Genomic DNA, 17,728 nt, shown 5'->3' with positions numbered 1-17,728 from the left:
AAGACACAATCAAGATGGTAGCTCATGCAAAGTTCTTAAACTGGAAGGTAAAGAATGTTCAGGGTGGGATCCCAGTGCGTGGCACAAAGAGAACTAAAACCTCGATCACAAAATAAGGAGAGCCAGGAAAAGGCTTTGCATCCACAGCATTCCAAGACCGGAGAAGTGTAGGTTATAGTTTGAGATGTTGGGCTGTAGGAGGCAGTAGGAGGGAAAAGAAAAAGGAATGCCATGAGAGAGCTGTAAATAAAGAGTAGAGAATTGGAATTTGTTGCACTAGCAGATAGGGAGCCACTGGGGAGATCTGCAACAGCGTGGCTGATGAGTGAGCAGAACATAAGAGAATGCAGATTGTGAGCTAATGACAGGTCAGGGTTTAAACAGGGAAAGCTCCTGTGGTTGAAGAAAGGTAATAAACAAAGCAGCAAGGTTTTCAGCGGTGGGCCTTGTTTGCTCGGATTTGGATATAAGGAGTGGCCTTCAAACATACACACTTCCAGTCCCACTTCTCCTTTTCAGCTTTCTACACTCTCTACTCTTCACTGCTGATATCCTCCCTGTGGGGTTTGCTCATTTTTAAATCTCTCTTCCCCTCATGATTGCTTACTGTCAGATTTTGCTTTAAACAGTGCTAGTTCATTTTAGTTAGCTGCTAAAGAAGGACTGTAATTTTTATTTCTTATTTACTAACTTATACTGAGAAGAATTTTAATGTTGAAGTGTTAACTTTTTCCTTATTTTTCTACTTTTTAACCTAAGTTTTTGTACCTGGGTACCTTGTACTTTAGATAGCGCCGTGAATGATGACATTTGTAAGCTCTTCGCTGTACTCCTATCTCTCTGTAGTGCAGTGCAGATGACAGTAAAGCCTAATTCTAATTCAAATTCAAATTCTGTACATAGCTGAGTCCTTTCTCAATGTAACCAAAGATACTTTCTGCTTCTTATGTTTGTCGCTGGTTCTTTCATTGCTTCAGCTGTGAGGAAAGGAGGAACTAAATAAAACCAATCAGAACACATAAAATAACAAGAGAGGACACAAAAACAAGACGTAAATGGATGGGTTTATAGAAATGGTTTTGTGCGCCCAATTGGTAGAATGCTGGATAAGAGTCACTAAAGGTCTTGTAACTAAAATGCTTTATGCTCCTATCAATCCCAATACTCTTACTTAATTCCCAAAGGAAGAGAATGGGGCTTAGCTGCCAACCTTGGCACATTATTAGGGAATGGGATTTTAGGTGCAGAATGAGTGAGACAGATTACAAGCCTAACAAAATATATAGCAGTGTGTCCTTTTTCAAAGAATGGGGTGTATTGAAAAAGGTTATATTTTCCAACCTAACATTCTGATACTTGGCAAACCCGAAGGTGCCAGAGATACCAGAACAGGCCCACTGTATGCTTTGATTTAAAAACGAAAAATAAAACTTGGCTTCAGGTGTTGTATTTTATAGACTTGGAGTCAGACCAGCAATCCAGTATTTCAACAGCCAAAATAAATTCTTCTTCAAGTTAAAAATGTCTCCAAGGCTCCAGTTTGTCTATTTTGGAATGCTAATTTCATTTTCTGCATTCGCATATTCATTGTGAGAGCTACACGATGTTGTTTTCATACTTAAATTTACAGTCTGATGCTAAGAGTAGGAGACACTTGAACTATCCTTTTTTTCTCATGAAACTTTTCCAATCCACTTCTAAAGATCAGGCCTTCCTTTATTTCTTATAACAGAAGATTCAGTGTTGAGGAGGAACAATTTTATCACTTACTGTAAAAATACTGAGCAGATTTAACTGCTTTCAAATATTTACCACCTACAATTTAACACCCTTCACAGCTGAAAGCACTGATTGTCACCTGTTAGAGCACATCATTAAACAAAGGTTTTTTTTGCATTATGAACCATCAAATTTGGTGGAGTTTGTTAAAAGCTCAGGTTGTGTTTGGCAAATTTCCTGAGTAGAAGGGAGATCCTTAATCTGTTATTCTATTCCACATAAATTATGCAGCTAGTACATTAAAGTGAATACAAACTGCTTTTCTATGCACCTACATATAAATTGACGAACATCACGTTTTTAAAAGCAGTGCAAAATTGTTGTCAGGTGAACCCTTCCTAACTCTGTATGTGATTGCTGGATTATTCATTATATAAACAATTAATTTTATACAAACTCCCGTCCATTATATTGCAATGTCCCTTGGACTACACATGAATGGAAATGAAGATTACAGCGATAATAGAAATATACAGAAATTGAATTTTTTTTTGTTGGTGAAAAGCACAATTTGTGCCTAATATTAATCAATGGAAACCAGTGTGCATTCAATCTCACTTTAATGATGGCTTTTTAGCTCAACACATTTTTTTCAAATGTCATCAACTGCAGCAGTGAGTAATTTTGACTTGCAGGGTTTAAAAGTCATGCAAGTGGAAAGTCTTGCTCCAAAATTCTATGAGTTTCTTGTGATTAGTAATAGTGTTAACTCTTTAGCATACTTTCCTCAGAACCTTTACAACTTAAGCAAATGACAGTGACAGAATGTTAACGTCAGAAGTTTCATTCATGCCTTGTTACTGCACAAGCCACCATTTGCACAATTGTCCACTTGCATGAAGTCGCAACTTTAGATTGCACAGGAATGCACAATTTCTGCATTCTCCATATGGGTGGGCATTTCCTGTTCTTTTTCCTGGCCTTTTTAACTGATTTTTCTTTGTTCAGAATAGAAATTGAAAACCCAAAGGAACTCATTTTGGCCTTTAACGAGAGCACAGGACCAGTGACTTTAACCAAACCGAGTACCAACTCTCCCCGTTTTCACTTCCATTGTCTACAAGATGTAAAGCCAGCCATCAGATTTGCTCTGACCCAGTCTGCACTCTCACAAAAAAAATACAAATTACCCCCAAAACCTCTTTACAACTTGCAAAATAATTATTGAAAAATGAACAATTTCAATAGGTTCATCACAAGTTAGTGGGGGAAAGTTCACTGGCAAAGCAACTCACCCTGAAGAAATTTTGGCTTCACTTCGCAACTTCAAGGAGGCCCAAGGAAAATATTTAACAAGGCGGCTCTTCTTGAAAATACAGGTGTCAGGGGTAAGGGCAAAGGTTAATGGGTATGGGCATATGTTGGCATAGGAGCTATAGAGAACCACAGGGATGGGTGGAAGATCATTATGTAATATAGAATGTTGAGAGGTTCTGAGGTCTAGGCACAGGGCATGAGATGGCATATATCGGCAATGCATGGACCATGTGCATGTGTGTATCTGTGTGTATGTCTCTGTGTGTCTGTATCTGTGTGTGTACCTGTGTGTGTCTCTGTGTGTCTGTATCTGTGTGTGTACCTGTGTGTGTCTCTGTGTGTCTGTGCATGTGTTTGTATCTGTGTGTATGTCTCTGTGTGTCTGTGTCTGTGTATGTGTGTGTATGTCTCTGTGTGTCTGTGTATGTGTGTGTATCTGTGTATGTCTCTGTGTGTATGTCTCTGTGTGTCTGTGCATGTGTGTGTATCTGTGTGTATGTCTCTGTGTGTCTTTGTATGTGTGTCTGTGCATGTGTGTATATCTCTGTGTGTCTGTGTATGTGTATGTATCTGTGCATCTGTGTTTGTGTGGTTGTGCATGTGTGTGTATGTCTGTATGTGTGCGTGTCTGTGTGTGTATTTGTGAGTGTGTGCATGTGCGCCTCTTGTGTTTGTGAGTGTATTTGTGTGCATTTGCGTATGTGTGTGTGACAGTGTGAGAGTGTGTGTCAGCGTGCGTGAGTGTGTGTGTGTGCATATGTGTGTGTGTAGGGGGTGATGAGGGCCTGAGGATGTTTTATTCTTCCTTTTTGAAGTTTGGATACAATGCCACATCCTTGAGGAGTGCCTTCTGCCAAGGCCACCTTTTCACTCAGTGTCCTCAGTTTGGAATGTGCCAGTTTTCTCAACTTAATTATAAAGAAAACTAATCAAAAATATAGCACTGAATTGATTGAAACATAAAGTGAAACAGCTATATATCCAAAACAGATACAAAAGATTACATAGTGAACTGACCAGCCTTTCGATAGGCGGTCAGGAGAGCTCAGTTGGCTGGACATTTGGTATATGATGCAGACTGACGACAACAGTGTGAATTCAATTGCTGGACCAGGTGAGGTCACTGTAAAGGTGCCACCTTCTCAATTCATCCTTACCCGAGGCATGGTGACCCTCACTGCCAGTCCCCCGTTACCTACCCCACCCCCCACCCTGCCACCTCTTTCTAATGAGAGAGCAGCCTCTGATTCTCTGGGACTAGGACAACGTTACTTACTTACTTTTCTGCAGAAAGCCACAAACTGGCTGCATATTATCACACTTATACTGACACACTTATAGTGTTTATTAATCCGGATGGCAGGCTGAGTTCAACAGTGAACCTTTGCCTTTCAGATACAAATTCACCTGAGGTTGACTTGTTGAAAATCTCTTCAAATAAAGAAGCTTAATAGATTTTAAGGCAATTGCATAACAACCAACTACATTAGTCGGCACAGAAGTGGCTAACTCCCTCAGACGGATATAACGATTTTGATGCCGGAACACCTCATCCTCGTGGTAAAATTTGGAGGAAAGAGGTAGGCTTGTGTTGCAGCTCACTACACTCTTATCTAAGATGGAAACATCTGGTATGGATACTGGGTGGTAAAATTGGTAACAGAAAATTTCATTGCCCAAAGCGGTGGGTTGAAAATTAGTTCCCTATTATCTCTGCAAAAGAATCACTCGAAACTAAACAAAACACTTAAATGTTATACAGTATAATTACAGGAAAAGGGAGCCACAATGATAAAATGGCAATTTAAAGACTGCTCTGATCAGATTTAGTCACCGTTATTAAAAAAGCTTCACTCTCTGTATGTGTATAAGTGAGTCAAAATGGAAGTTTCAACTCACTTGGAATCAGCAGGCCTCTGCCCAAACTCCTTTCAGAATCTCCTTTGCGGCATTGTGACGTCACATCGCCAGGTCCCTGCTGTCTGCTTGCTGAAATAGCGGGAATCAATACTTCAAGTACAGAACTTTGTGAAACACAGCACTGATTTTACTTACAAAAAACACACCTAGAGTATCCATGTGACGACGTAAAGAACAATCAAAGGCTTACACGGTTTTTATGGATTTGCTTTAATGTCCACTCCTCCACTGACCCGATTGCCAGACACCCAGCATTGATTCTGCAGTAACTGGTGCACTTGTGCAGTTATAAACAATATTTCCATCAATGGGCCTAATATTCTGAATGCAACGATTTGCCGGGATGGTAGGTGGTATGTAGTACCAGACTAGTTAATGGTATCACATTGACCCATCTACAGGCTCAGGATGATCATATATTCATCACTGTATTTCTTTTGGTCTGCATTTGGGAATCGAGGAAGAATCTTGCAAATCAGCACGTGCATGAATTATTCATGATGTGGGGTTGAGACAGAATGTCCAAATTGTTTTTTAAAAGGAAAGCGACAAGGAGGAAAATCACATACAGTTTAGATTTTGGAAATTCAAACAGAATGGTGAATTTGTGGAACACAATGTTCATAGACAAAAGAAAGAAAGTAGCATGAGATGATTCAAGAGGAAATAAAAATAAGCAATGTCAGGATAATGAGACTCTGTGTGGCATTTCTGGAACATTGTAAAGCGCCACATCATCCGCAAAGTTAATTTATCATGTGACATATTCTTCTGTATATTTATAAAAATGTGTATATTGTTAGCTTCTTCATGATGCAGTATGGTCCTATTAGGGTAAACCTTCTGCTTTGTGCAGTTGTTTAATGGCAAAGCAGGAGCTGCTCACAATGAGCTTTCCAACATGTGACCATGATTCCATGCTGCCGTGACAGGAATAAAGAAAGCATTCTTATGTGCAGTGTTCACTCTCCTGGTGCTTCTAGCTAGATCAGGGAGTGCTTCCCTTTAATACTAGATCCACTTGGTTGCAAATCCCATTTGATTATTCAGTTCTACACCCCTAATACCCGATATCCAATCTGGAATACCAAGTTGCCACTTCATTAATGACACTGCCATCTTTCAGATCACTTGCTAAGTCAGGCCTCTTCTGGTTGTTCAGAAAGATGTAAAAGAATCCACGGTATTATTTAGGGAAGAGCAAGGAGTTCTGCTGGTGCAAAAACAAAATTCTCTGGCTGGTGGACATCTGAGGTAAAACACTTGGCACGTTAGTTTAACAGAGTTTGAGCAAGTACAGTGCATCTTGACAGAATTCCCTGCTCAATTCCCAGTCTGACCTCTCTGTCGTTGGCCTCCTACACTGTTCCAATGTCAGCTCAACCACCTGGACTCAACACCAAGTTCAACAACTTAGGATCGTAACCTTCCCTCCCATTTCTTTCTTTGTTTTGTTTGTGTTCAGGCAGCAGCTGATGGTGTGAATGTGATTTCCCATTTACATTCCTCAAGACATTTTTTTTGCTTCTTTACTTGTTCTATTACCCTTTGTTATTGCCTCACACTATTATCTTTCTATTATTTAAAAACTCCCATCTTATGATCAACCCTTCCTCTTAATCTTTCAGGATCCTTTCCCTTGCTCTGCATTTATTTAAAACCTGCCACATCACAAACCTTTACCAGCTGATGAAAGCTCATTGACCCAAAACATTTAACTTGTCTCCTTTTCCACAGATGTCACCAGACGTACATATCTAAACCAACATCAGTAAAAATACATTCACCAATCATTAATCTCCTCTGGCTGCTGGCTGATAGTTCCTCTGTAAAACTGGGACCGTACCGCAAATAATTGAGTGTGAATCAGAAACTCTTACAGCTCTGAAGAAAGTTGGTGCTGGGATTCTTCCAAAGACCTATCTAATTAGTCTCACTTTCTTGCTCTCACCCCTTGACCTGGAAACCTTTCTTTTCTCAATTCCCTTTTGAAAGTCATAATTGAAACTGCTTCTATACTTTTTCTGGCAGTGAATTCCAGATCATGTTAACAAGCTGCATGTAAAAATCAACTGTCCATCTCCCCCCGCGTCTTTTGCCAATTATCCTAAACCCACATTTTCTGGTCCCTCCTCTCTCTATCCACTCTATTAAAACATCACATAGTCTCAAACGCCTGTCTTGATTCTCCCCTTAACTTTCCCTGTTCTGAGATAAACACCAGCTTCCCAAGGTAAAACGTCATCAACCTCATAGTCGACTCTATTTTTTTTTAACAGAAGTGCTCCCTGCTTTCACGGCATTTCCAGGATTTTCTACTGTATTTGCAACTTCTCTGGTCTCTCCATATCACTGAAGTTCTTCATCCCAGCTACATTTTAGTAAATCCCCTTCACACCCATTCAAGATGTTAACATCTTTAGTATGTAACATTTTTTAGGTCAGCTTGATGCTATAACAAAGTGATCCATAAATACTAATTATTTATTAGCCCTTTTTATTCTTTTCATACTAATTAACTAATATGCCAAAGAAATTGGGAAAATAATTCAGTGAATGCAGATCTGAAGCTTGCTAAATAAGTTATGAAGTTTGTCCAGTCATCTCAACTTCACAGGTATCTTATCAGGACGTTCTTAATCCAGCTTTTAAATTTGCTTTTAATTCTTTGATATCGCTTCTTCGTAAGATTTAGGCTGCTTGTATAATCACAGAGTGGCTGAGTGTCACATTTTCAAGAGATCTAAAATATAACCAGAGACAATCAAATACTCAAGACATTTACTCATCCGACTGCAACACTTGTTGCTCCACTTCCTACCATTCAAACTGCAGCTTTTGCAAAATTCTTCAAGTCTAGCCTATAGTTTAGGATCATTGGGAACTTTTGCAAAATTTGACTTTGAAAATTCTGTATATGCTTGTATTTTTGTCAAGTAGATCCTGAAAGGAATTATAGCTGTAGCATTCTGATTCCTCGTGGACTGAAAATACTTTGTGATGGCTGGTTGAGAACGTAAAACTTAAATTAATAACAATAATGAAATACAATAGCCAACTCAATATTAAAGAGTTATTTTGGGGGACTTTTCCTTTTAATAGTGAAGTAATAATAAAAGGAAAAGATCATAAAGCTGCTTTATGATCTCACTAGAGGTAGAGAGAAAGAACAGGACAGTTGTATAGCAACGTTTGGTGTGGAAATGAATGACAAACTATGATATGGATCATAGAACATAAATTAATCTAGTAAAATATAGCTAGGGATCATCAAATAAGACTTTTGTTTTGTCCCTTATGTATATTGTTGGTATTTTACAATATATACTTAGTCTGGACTTTGTAACGAGCAGCACTAGAAGCTACAGAACAAACCATAATTTAACTTGATAGAACCACTACATAGCATCATCATGACGTGAAGTACTGGCCTGTAGTTGATGGCACCAGTCAAAGCAGGGATCTTTTAATCTTCTTCAATGTAATCACATAATGGATCATCACATTACACTATAATGAAGGAGGAGCTGACAGGTAAATTTCAGCTAATGATACCTGAACAGCAACATCATCAAAACTGATTTGCATATATGTACAACGCTGTGTTCAGCCACACACACAAAAAATATATGGACTGGAAATTTCGATGACAAGAGGGTTTTCAATAAATTATATGCTAACAGCTTGAACAAGAAAATGTTTCTTACACTGATACAATTACCATGTATGGATCATTCTGTTGCCTCCCTCTGCACATCTTAATAACAAGGACACTTACATCAGGCTTCAACTTATTGACTAGAGCTCTGCCTTCAACACTATACTCCCAAACAAGCTAATCTCCAAACTCCGAAACCTCTGCAACTGGATCCTCAGCTTTCTGACCCAAAGACTGCATCGGTGAAGACAGACAGCAGCACCTTCTCCACCATAATCCTCAACACCTCCCCCACATGAATGCGTTCTCAGGCCCCTACTCCACTCCTTGTGCAGTCATAAGTGTGTAGCCAAATTTCATCCGATCTCCATCTACACGTTTGCTGATGACACCATTATTGTAGAGCGGATATCAAACAATGACAAGACAGAATATAGGATAGAGAGACGGTGCTTGGTGGCATGGTGTTAAGGTAACAATCTGTCCCTCAGCAAAACTAAAGAGCTGATCAATGACTTCAGGAAGCAAGGAAGAGGGCATGCCCCATCAACATCAATGGAGCTGAGGTGAAAATGGTTGAAAGTGTCAGGTTCCTAAGAGTGATGATCACTAACAACCTGTCCTCGGCCACCCACGATGATGTGTCGGTCAAGAAGGCACAACAATGCTTCATCCTCAGGAGGATAAGGAAATTTGGCACATCCATATGATTCTCATCAATTTTTATAGTTGCACCATAGAAAACATGCTATCTGGGTGCATCACGGCTTGGTATGGCAACTGCTCTGCCCATCAGAAATGACAGAAAGTTGTGAACACAGCCCAGTCCATCACACAAGCGAACCTTCTTTCCATTGACTCCATCCAAACTTCTCGCCACTTCCAAAAGGCGGCCAACATCATCAAAGATCCCTCCCACCCCACTTATAATCCCTTCTTAAACACATGTACCAACAGGTTAAAGAAAAGCTTCCTCCCTGCTGTTATTACACTTCTGAATGGACCTCTCAAATTTCAGATATAATGTTGATCTTGCGTTTTGTGCACCTTCTGTGCAGCTGTAACTTTGTATTCCTCACCCTACGGTCTGTCTGTACTGCACTCAAAACCAGACTTATCACTGTACTTAGATACATGTGACAATAATAAATCAATTCAAATCAAATTAATGGCAATTGCAATGCCAGCAAATACGGTAAAACATTGTTAACAAATTTACGTGGTTCTCTCACCAATCTCACTAAAGTAACTGAGTAAAGTACCAGTTCATAATTGTAACATTGGGTCGAATGTAGCCAGATGGACATTTAATCAGCTGCCATTTTCCTGCCTCCATCCTGATCAGGCCCATGGTGAGATGGTGCATCAGGGCCTTTCTGTTCTGCTGTTAATTGATTTGTACTTGCAGAGTTACATTGCACTTTGCACAAAAACTGCATACATTCATGTAGAACTCTGAGCTCAAAAACTGCATGAATTTATGTAAAACTCTGTTATCTCACTTTTTAGATTAGAATCAATCTAAACATCAGGTCATAGACAGAGAACACAGGGGGCTAACACCTTCAACATATTGTCTTGCTATCACCATTGTTAACAGCTAACCCGAGAATGCAACTTTAAAAAAAAGGGTTTTGTGATTTACACATGAAAGAAGTGAAACTATCACTGTATTCTAACAGATGAAAGGCTTGACATCAATTTTTCAATGTATAATTTCAGTTACATCACACTGCAAATTTTTGCTATAAATTCTGTGTTACGATTGAGCCCTCCACTATCACCTGATGAAGCAGCGACGCTCCGAAAGCTAGTGCTTCCAATTAAACCTGTTGGACTATAACCTGGTGTTGTGTGATTTTTAACTTTGTACACCCCAGTCCAACACCGGCACCTCCAAATAATGCCTGTTAATTGAAGTATCTAAATGGGCAATTCACATCCAGACAAGAGCCACACTCTGCTGCTGCTGTTGGTACTGATCCATGTGTGCTTGCTTGCAGGGCCCTGGAGATGGGGAACCTCATTTAAAGGTACTGAGTGCCTGATTGAAGGACCCAGCATGGGGGTAGAGGGCGCTGAGACCCAAGCCCATCCATTCCCCATCGATGCCCATTTCCCTCGACCAATTACAGAAGAGCAGCCAATCCCAATTGATCAGAAAATTTCAATGAGCAGCACTTCCAAAGAGTCACACCTGTCCCAACATCCACATCCCCATCCCCCGCTCCCTCCCTGGGTCCTTGTTGCTGAGGGAAAGCCCAATGCCGTCCTGTTACATGCCTGCGTATCAAAAGGTGCGGCAAACCTTCTCAAAAAGAGGCAGTGCCTAAACCCCCAGCTCTCCAGGTGGTGGCTGGGACTCTCACCACCTCCATAAGAGTCTGCTACTAACACTCGAAAATCAGCTTTGCCTGCAACGTGTAATAAGCAAAAGAAATGTGCAATTGTGTCGTAAGTAAGAAAAGTAATTTCAGCTCCTTCAATGGAATTAGCTAAGGAATCTTACCATACTGCTTAACTTGTACTGCTTAAAAATCAAAACTCAATAGTGTGGCATTAAAAATCCTTTGGAATAATCTTCATTAATAACAGATTGCTTGGTATTTAATCAAATTCCAAAAATCTACTGAAGAGCATCTGCTATTATAGCTCTGCCTTGAATGGTTGATAGTTACGCATTGTGCTAATCTCACACTGCTGTCCATTTACTGCCTGCTACTGAGCTGGCACCCATCCTTGAACAATAAGGACTTTAACAGCAGTTGGCTATCCATCAAAGAAGACCATGTGTCACCATGCTGATTTAATACAAAATAGATTTAGTACCAGAATAGATTAGTATGGGTGCTGGTTTCCAGGAAATGATTGTTCTTATTAAAATGGGATGTTTGAACCTCTCGCCAAGCAGGAGTATGTATGCTTGCTGTTAAAGCTTTGAAGAAATCAGTAAGAATTAAATCCCCTTTTTAAAAAAATGTTTATTACACCAATACAGAGACACCCCCACTGACAAATTATCCTACTATTATTTAATAATGCTTTGCAAAGATTCTATAGATTTTAGAATGTAATGATGATGAGCAGAGAGCAAATTCAATGTATCAAAGGGTTAACACCTAACCTTCAACCCACCCCTCTCCCCATTAGCTTTTACCACACAAGAAGTCTGGTCCCAAGCAACAGAAGGGAAGGGCTCTATCCTCTCCACAATCTTTTTGTGTTTACAATGTATTTTATTGGCTACAACAGATTCGGCAGTTGCATCAGCTTGAAGTTATGCATATTAAACGGAGGCATTTGTTTGCTGGCAGTTACTGTTTTCCTTACTGGAGTTTATATTTAAACTTGCCCAGTAAATATCGAGTTTCCATAAGGCAGTAGCACAGAAGGAACGCACACACATATTAGATGAACACTTATGGGCAATACAGAGAAGACATGCATGTGTCACATTAAAAAGCACAAGAAGTAAAGAGTAGCCACACATAACAAACATCTAAAACCAGACAGAGTTGAACAAAATCAGACCTATCTTAGATTAGATTAGATTACTTACAGTGTGGAAACAGGCCCTTCGGCCCAACAAGTCCACACCGCCCTGCCGAAGCGCAACCCACCCATACCCCTACATGTACCCCTTACCTAACACTGGGCAATTTAGCATCTTAGGACCATATTTTACAAATACTGTTAAATAATTCACCTGTGGCAAGTCTCTCCCATTCATTAAATGTCATTCAATCACCATTTACTCAAACTGCTCCTTTCACTGCTATTTTTGTAAGTTAAGGAAGCTATTAACTAACAAACTAAACATCATTTTGAAGCTCTTGACATAATGCATGATTTGAATAGTTTTTGACAGGTTTATTTTTCTAGAGCTCTGCTTTTGAATATTTTGATGCATCATATAATATTGTCCTGGAGACATGTAAAAACACTGTCAAGAGTCTAATGCAATGTGATTTTAAACCTCACCTCCAAACCAATGTAACAGCTATCCAGTTGAAAGTACATGATCTGATCACTATTTCCATCAAATTAATGGTTTCCCATCACTTTTAAGTTCTTTCTCTCTACACTGGTCTTCATAATAATCCCATCCACTTCATATCCAAATTTATCCACACATAAGACTATAACTCATTCTCACCTCACTTTCTTTTCAGAGCTTACTTTCCCATGTAACCTTACTTTTTAAGTCCTTTCTGATATTTCAGTTTCCCCTTAGATAATGTGTCACAAGCCTCATAGTTTATACTGTTTATTCAAATTAGCATTTAAATCTTAATCTTTTCTGTGATCTTCAGTAGGATAATGCAAATCTTGTTCATTTTTATACATCAAAATACAACTTCACTGTACTGCTTCCAAAGCAAAATAACAATCAGCCCACCTTACTATGACAGTTCAGCGTTTATACGTCAAAAAATATTAAGTATTAATGTCGGTTCTGAACTTAATTAAAGTTTCTACTTTCCTTCCACTGCTGTAAATGTTTTAAACCAAGGATACGTTCTCAGTTCAGCAACTCTCAACTTTCTATAAAGTTCAATTTTGACAAATGTTGAAGAAAATTACTGTGTGACTGTATGTTGGAGGGCCCAGCAATGAGAATATGGGCTCTTATATGAAGGGCTTAGTACTCACCAGCATTGGGGCATAGCGTGGCAAGCATGGGTCATTCAATAAGTATTTTACATATCTAGGTTGTAGTCAGGATGATGGTAGAAGTGCACTAACAGATGCCATGGTGAACGGTGCTGCATTGGGAAGGTTTTGGTAACTATTACACATCCATCAAGAACTGAAACTGTGCTTGCCAAAGAATAAAGAACAGCACAGCACAGGGACAGGCTCTTCAGCCCCACCAAGTCTGTCTTCAGTTTCCTAAACCTTATATATGCCTCCTGTCTCTTTTTGACTAAGCTCTCAATTTCTCGTCATCCAAGGTTCCCAGGTCTTGCCATCCTTATCCTTCATTTTCACAGGAATATGCCGGTCCTGAACCCTAATCTAAAAGATTCCCAATTGCAGCCTCAAACAACCTCCCCCAATCGACAGTCCCACAGTACTTGCCTAATCTTGTCATAGTTGGCCTTTCCCCAGTTTAGTACTTTCACCCAAGGAACACTCTTATCTTTATTCATGAATATCTTAAAACTTACAGAATTATGGTCACTGTTTCCGAAATGCTCCCCCACCGAAACTTCGATCACATGGCCAGGCTCATTCCTAATATGGCCCCTTTCCTAAATAAAACCTGGAAGAGCTGTGGATGCTGTACATCAGAAACAAAGACAGAAATTGCTGGAAAAGCTCAGCGGGTCTGACAGCATCTGTGAAAAGAAATCAGAGTTAACGTTTCGGGTCCGGTGACCCCTCCTCAGAATTTCTGTTTTTGGCCCTTTTCCTGGTTGGACTATTTACACAGTATTCCTGGACACAGCTAACAAATTCCACCCCAATCCCAACCCCTGGCACTGAACAGGTCACTTCCCCCAGTCAATGTCGGGGAAATTAAAAATGTTTTTCTACATTCCTTTGTAATCTGTTCACACATCTGTTCCTCTATCAACCACTGGCTGGTGGGAGGCCTATAGTACGATCCCATCAAAGTGATTGCACCCCTCCTATTCCCGAGCTCTACCCAAAAGGCCTTGCTGGATGAGCCTCCAAGATGTCCTCCCTCAGTACAGCTGTGATACTCTTCCTTAATGCAACTCCCTCAACTCTTTTACATCCCTCTCTATCTCACCTGAAGTATCTAAATCCTGGAACATTAGGCCGCCAGTCTTGTCCATCCCTCAACCAAGCCTCTATAATAGCTACAGCATCATAGTTATATGTATTAATCCAATCTCTACGTTCATCTGCCTTACTGGGCATACTCATCACATTAAAACAAATACACCTCAGACCGCCATTGTGGCATGTTCAGTAACATCTCACTATCGTACTGGCCTTAGTCTCTGACTTCTCCTCAGTCATGTTACTTACTGACCTACTGCTCTGGTTTACAGCTCACCATCACACTAGTTTAAACCCTTCCGAGTGGCACTAGCAACCTCCCAGCCAGGAGGTTGATGCCTCTTCAGTTGAGGTGCATCCCGTCCTTCTCTTACAGATTCTCTTACAGATGTGGGCGGCATGGTGGCACAGTGGGGGCGGCACGGTGGGGGCGGCACGGTGGGGGCGGCACGGTGGGGGCGGCACGGTGGCACAGTGGGGGCGGCACGGTGGCACAGTGGGGGTGGCACGGTGGCACAGTGGTTAGCACTGCTGCCTCACAGCGCCAGAGACCCGGGTTCAATTCCCGCCTCAGGCGACTCTCTGTGTGGAGTTTGCACATTCTCCCCGTGTCTGCGTGGGTTTCCTCCGGGTGCTCCGGTTTCCTCCCACAGTCCAAAGATGTGCAGGTTAGGTGAATTGGCCATACTAAATTGCCCGTAGTGTTAGGTAAAAAAGGGGTACAGTAGGGGTATGGGTGAGTTGCGTTTCGGCAGGTCGGTGTGGACTTGTTGGGCTGAAGGGCCTGATTCCACACTGTAATGTAATGTAATCTAATCTAATTAAAAAAATCTAATTCCATCTGTGCCAGAAGGCATCCCAATGATCCATATACCTGAAACCCTCCCCCCTACAGCAGCTCGTTAGCCACGTATTTAGCTGCACTATCTTCCTATTCCTAGCCTCACTGGCATGTGACAAAAGAAGTAATCCTGAGATTACAACCCTAGAGCTCCTACTTTTCAAATTACAGCCTAACTCTCTGAACTCCCTTTACAGGACCTCAGCTCTCTTCCTGCCTGCGTTGTTAGTAAACGTCTAGGAAAGAACTAATGACAGTCTGCCTTTGAGACGTGTGTGTGTGTGTGTTTCTGTTCCTTTCAACATGAATTTCCATATATCCAGCAACCAAACTGTGGAATGATACACGATTCCAGGGAAAATTATGTGAGGATATGGTCTCAGCCTTCATGTTCAGCAGAACAAAATTAAACCTATGGCAATTTTCAAATATAAAACCACACTGAGGAATACATTTCCTGCAGGAATTTTTGTGTCTGTCCATGACAACGATTGGATAGATGTGTTTTTGACTGATAATGTGTAAGAAATATATGCCGGTGGTTCATATAAAGAATGCAGTTTATTACTTTGGGACAGAATCAGATTTTGGTGAAATAACACCCATACCCCAGTGATACCAGAAGTTTAACACCTGTCGTTCAATGTTCCGAATGTGTCTCAATTAGCTATTCAAGGATTGTAATGAACTGAATTAAACAAATGTATGGTTGACAGTGAATAAAGCTTCACAAACAGAAGAAACAACTATGCTGCACCATTTGATCATTTGTGCAGTTTCATAATCAAATTTGTTGATTTGATTTATTGTCACGTACCCAAGCACAGTGAAAATCTGTGTTTGTGAGCGGTACAGGCAAATCATTGTAAGCAAGGACACACAGATCATAGATTTAAAATAAAACTAGACAGAGGCCTACAAGTTATATCGCACAGGGCATGCGTGAGGCAAGATCAACATTATTTGAAGTTAGAGTCCATTCATCAGTCTAATAACAGCTGGAAAGAAGCTGTTCCTGAACCAGCTGGTGTGTGTGCTCAAGCTTCTGCATCTTCTGCCTGAATGGAAATGGTTGTAGGAGAGTATTGCTTGGGTGCGATGGGTCTTTGATAATGTTGGCAGCATTTCCGTGGTCAGGAGAAGTATAAATGGAGTCCATGGATGAAAGGTTGGTGTCTGTGATGGTCTGGGCTGTGCACACCACCATCTGTAGTTTCTTACGGTCCTGGGCAGAGCAGTTGCCTTACCAGGCCGTTGTGCACCTGGACAGTATGCTTTCAATGGTGCATCTGTAGAAGTTGGTGAGGGTCCTTATGGACATGCTGAATTTCCTGAGCTGCCTGATGAAGAAGAGGTGTTGTTGTGCCTTCTTGACCATCACATCTACGTGGGAAGGCCAGGACAGGTTGTCAGTTATCGTCACTCTGAGCAACTTGACTATCTCCACCCTCTCAACCTCAGCTCCGTTGATGTAGATGGGGATGTGTTCTCCTCCTTTCTTTTTGAAGTCAATGATCAGTTCTTTAGTTTTGCCGACATTGAGAGAGAGGTTGTTGTTCTCATTGCACTACGTCCCCAAGCCCTTTATCGCCTTTCTGTACTCTGACTCATTGTTGTTAGATATCTGTGGCATCATCAGCAAAATTATAGATGGCATTCATTCAGAATTTGGCAACACAATAGTGGGTATACAGTAAGGGGTTGAGGTCGCATCCTTGGGGGCTTCAGTGTTGAGTATTGTTATGGAAGAGGAGGTGAAGTTGTCTAAATTCATTGATTGTGTTCTGTGGGTCAGAAAGCTGAGGATCCAACTGCAGCGATGGAGCTGACTCTTAGGTCTCTGAGTTTTGAAATCAGTCTGGAGGGGATAATGATGTAGAAGGCGGAGCTGTGGTCGATGAGCAGAAGTGTGACATAGGTATCCTTGTGGTTCACAAGTTCCAGGGATGAGTGCAGGGCTAGGGAATCCACTGTGGACCTGTTATGTCGGTAGGCAAATTGTAGGGGATCAGATTTGATGTGGGCCATGACCAATTATGGGAAACTACTGGTACACAAACCATCAGTGGTTTGTTGTGGAAAAAGTGTCACATTTGCTTTACAATATCATGTTTTTGATGATGCCATTACAAAGTGCCTCACAGAGTCATACAACATGGAAACAGACCCATCAGTCCAACTTGTCCGCGCTGACCAGACACCCCAATCTGACCTAGTCCCAACTGCCCGGTTCGGTCCATGTCCCTCTAAACCTTTCCTATTCACATACTCATCCAGATGTCTTTTAAATGCTGTAATTGTACCAGCCCTCCACCATTCCCTCTCGCAGCGCATTCCATACACGCACCACCCTCTGTGTGAAAAAGTTACCCGTCACATCGTTTTTACATCTTTCCCATCTCACCTTAAACCTATGCCCTCTAGTTTTGGACTCCCCTACCCCAGGGAAAAGACCTTGACTATTTACCCTATCCATGCCCCTCATGATTTTATAAACCTCAGTAAGGTCACCCCTCAGC

The 17,728-nt window shown here is 41.0% G+C and overlaps 1 protein-coding gene across 4 annotated transcripts in view; it reads right to left on the bottom strand.

Annotated features, from left to right (window-relative positions):
• LOC122549656 (retinoic acid receptor beta) overlaps positions 1-17,728 on the bottom strand; it is a 510,173-nt gene that overhangs the window by 103,407 nt on the left and 389,038 nt on the right. For 2 of the 4 annotated variants that reach the window (XM_087986905.1, XM_043689455.2), the window contains one exon: positions 4,936-5,025. The exons of the other annotated variants lie outside the window; for them this stretch is intronic. In XM_087986905.1, the coding sequence (XP_087843031.1) occupies positions 4,936-5,025 (90 nt within the window). The remainder of the gene's footprint in view (positions 1-4,935; positions 5,026-17,728) is intronic. 4 annotated transcript variants of the gene reach the window in all.

Source organism: Chiloscyllium plagiosum, unplaced genomic scaffold, assembly GCF_037043375.1.
Source record: "Chiloscyllium plagiosum isolate Xiang-an unplaced genomic scaffold, Cpla_swu_hap1 HiC_scaffold_5, whole genome shotgun sequence".
Taxonomy (NCBI): domain Eukaryota; kingdom Metazoa; phylum Chordata; class Chondrichthyes; order Orectolobiformes; family Hemiscylliidae; genus Chiloscyllium; species Chiloscyllium plagiosum.
Note: the sequence above shows the minus strand (reverse complement) of the source record. Positions and strands in the feature narration are given on the sequence as shown.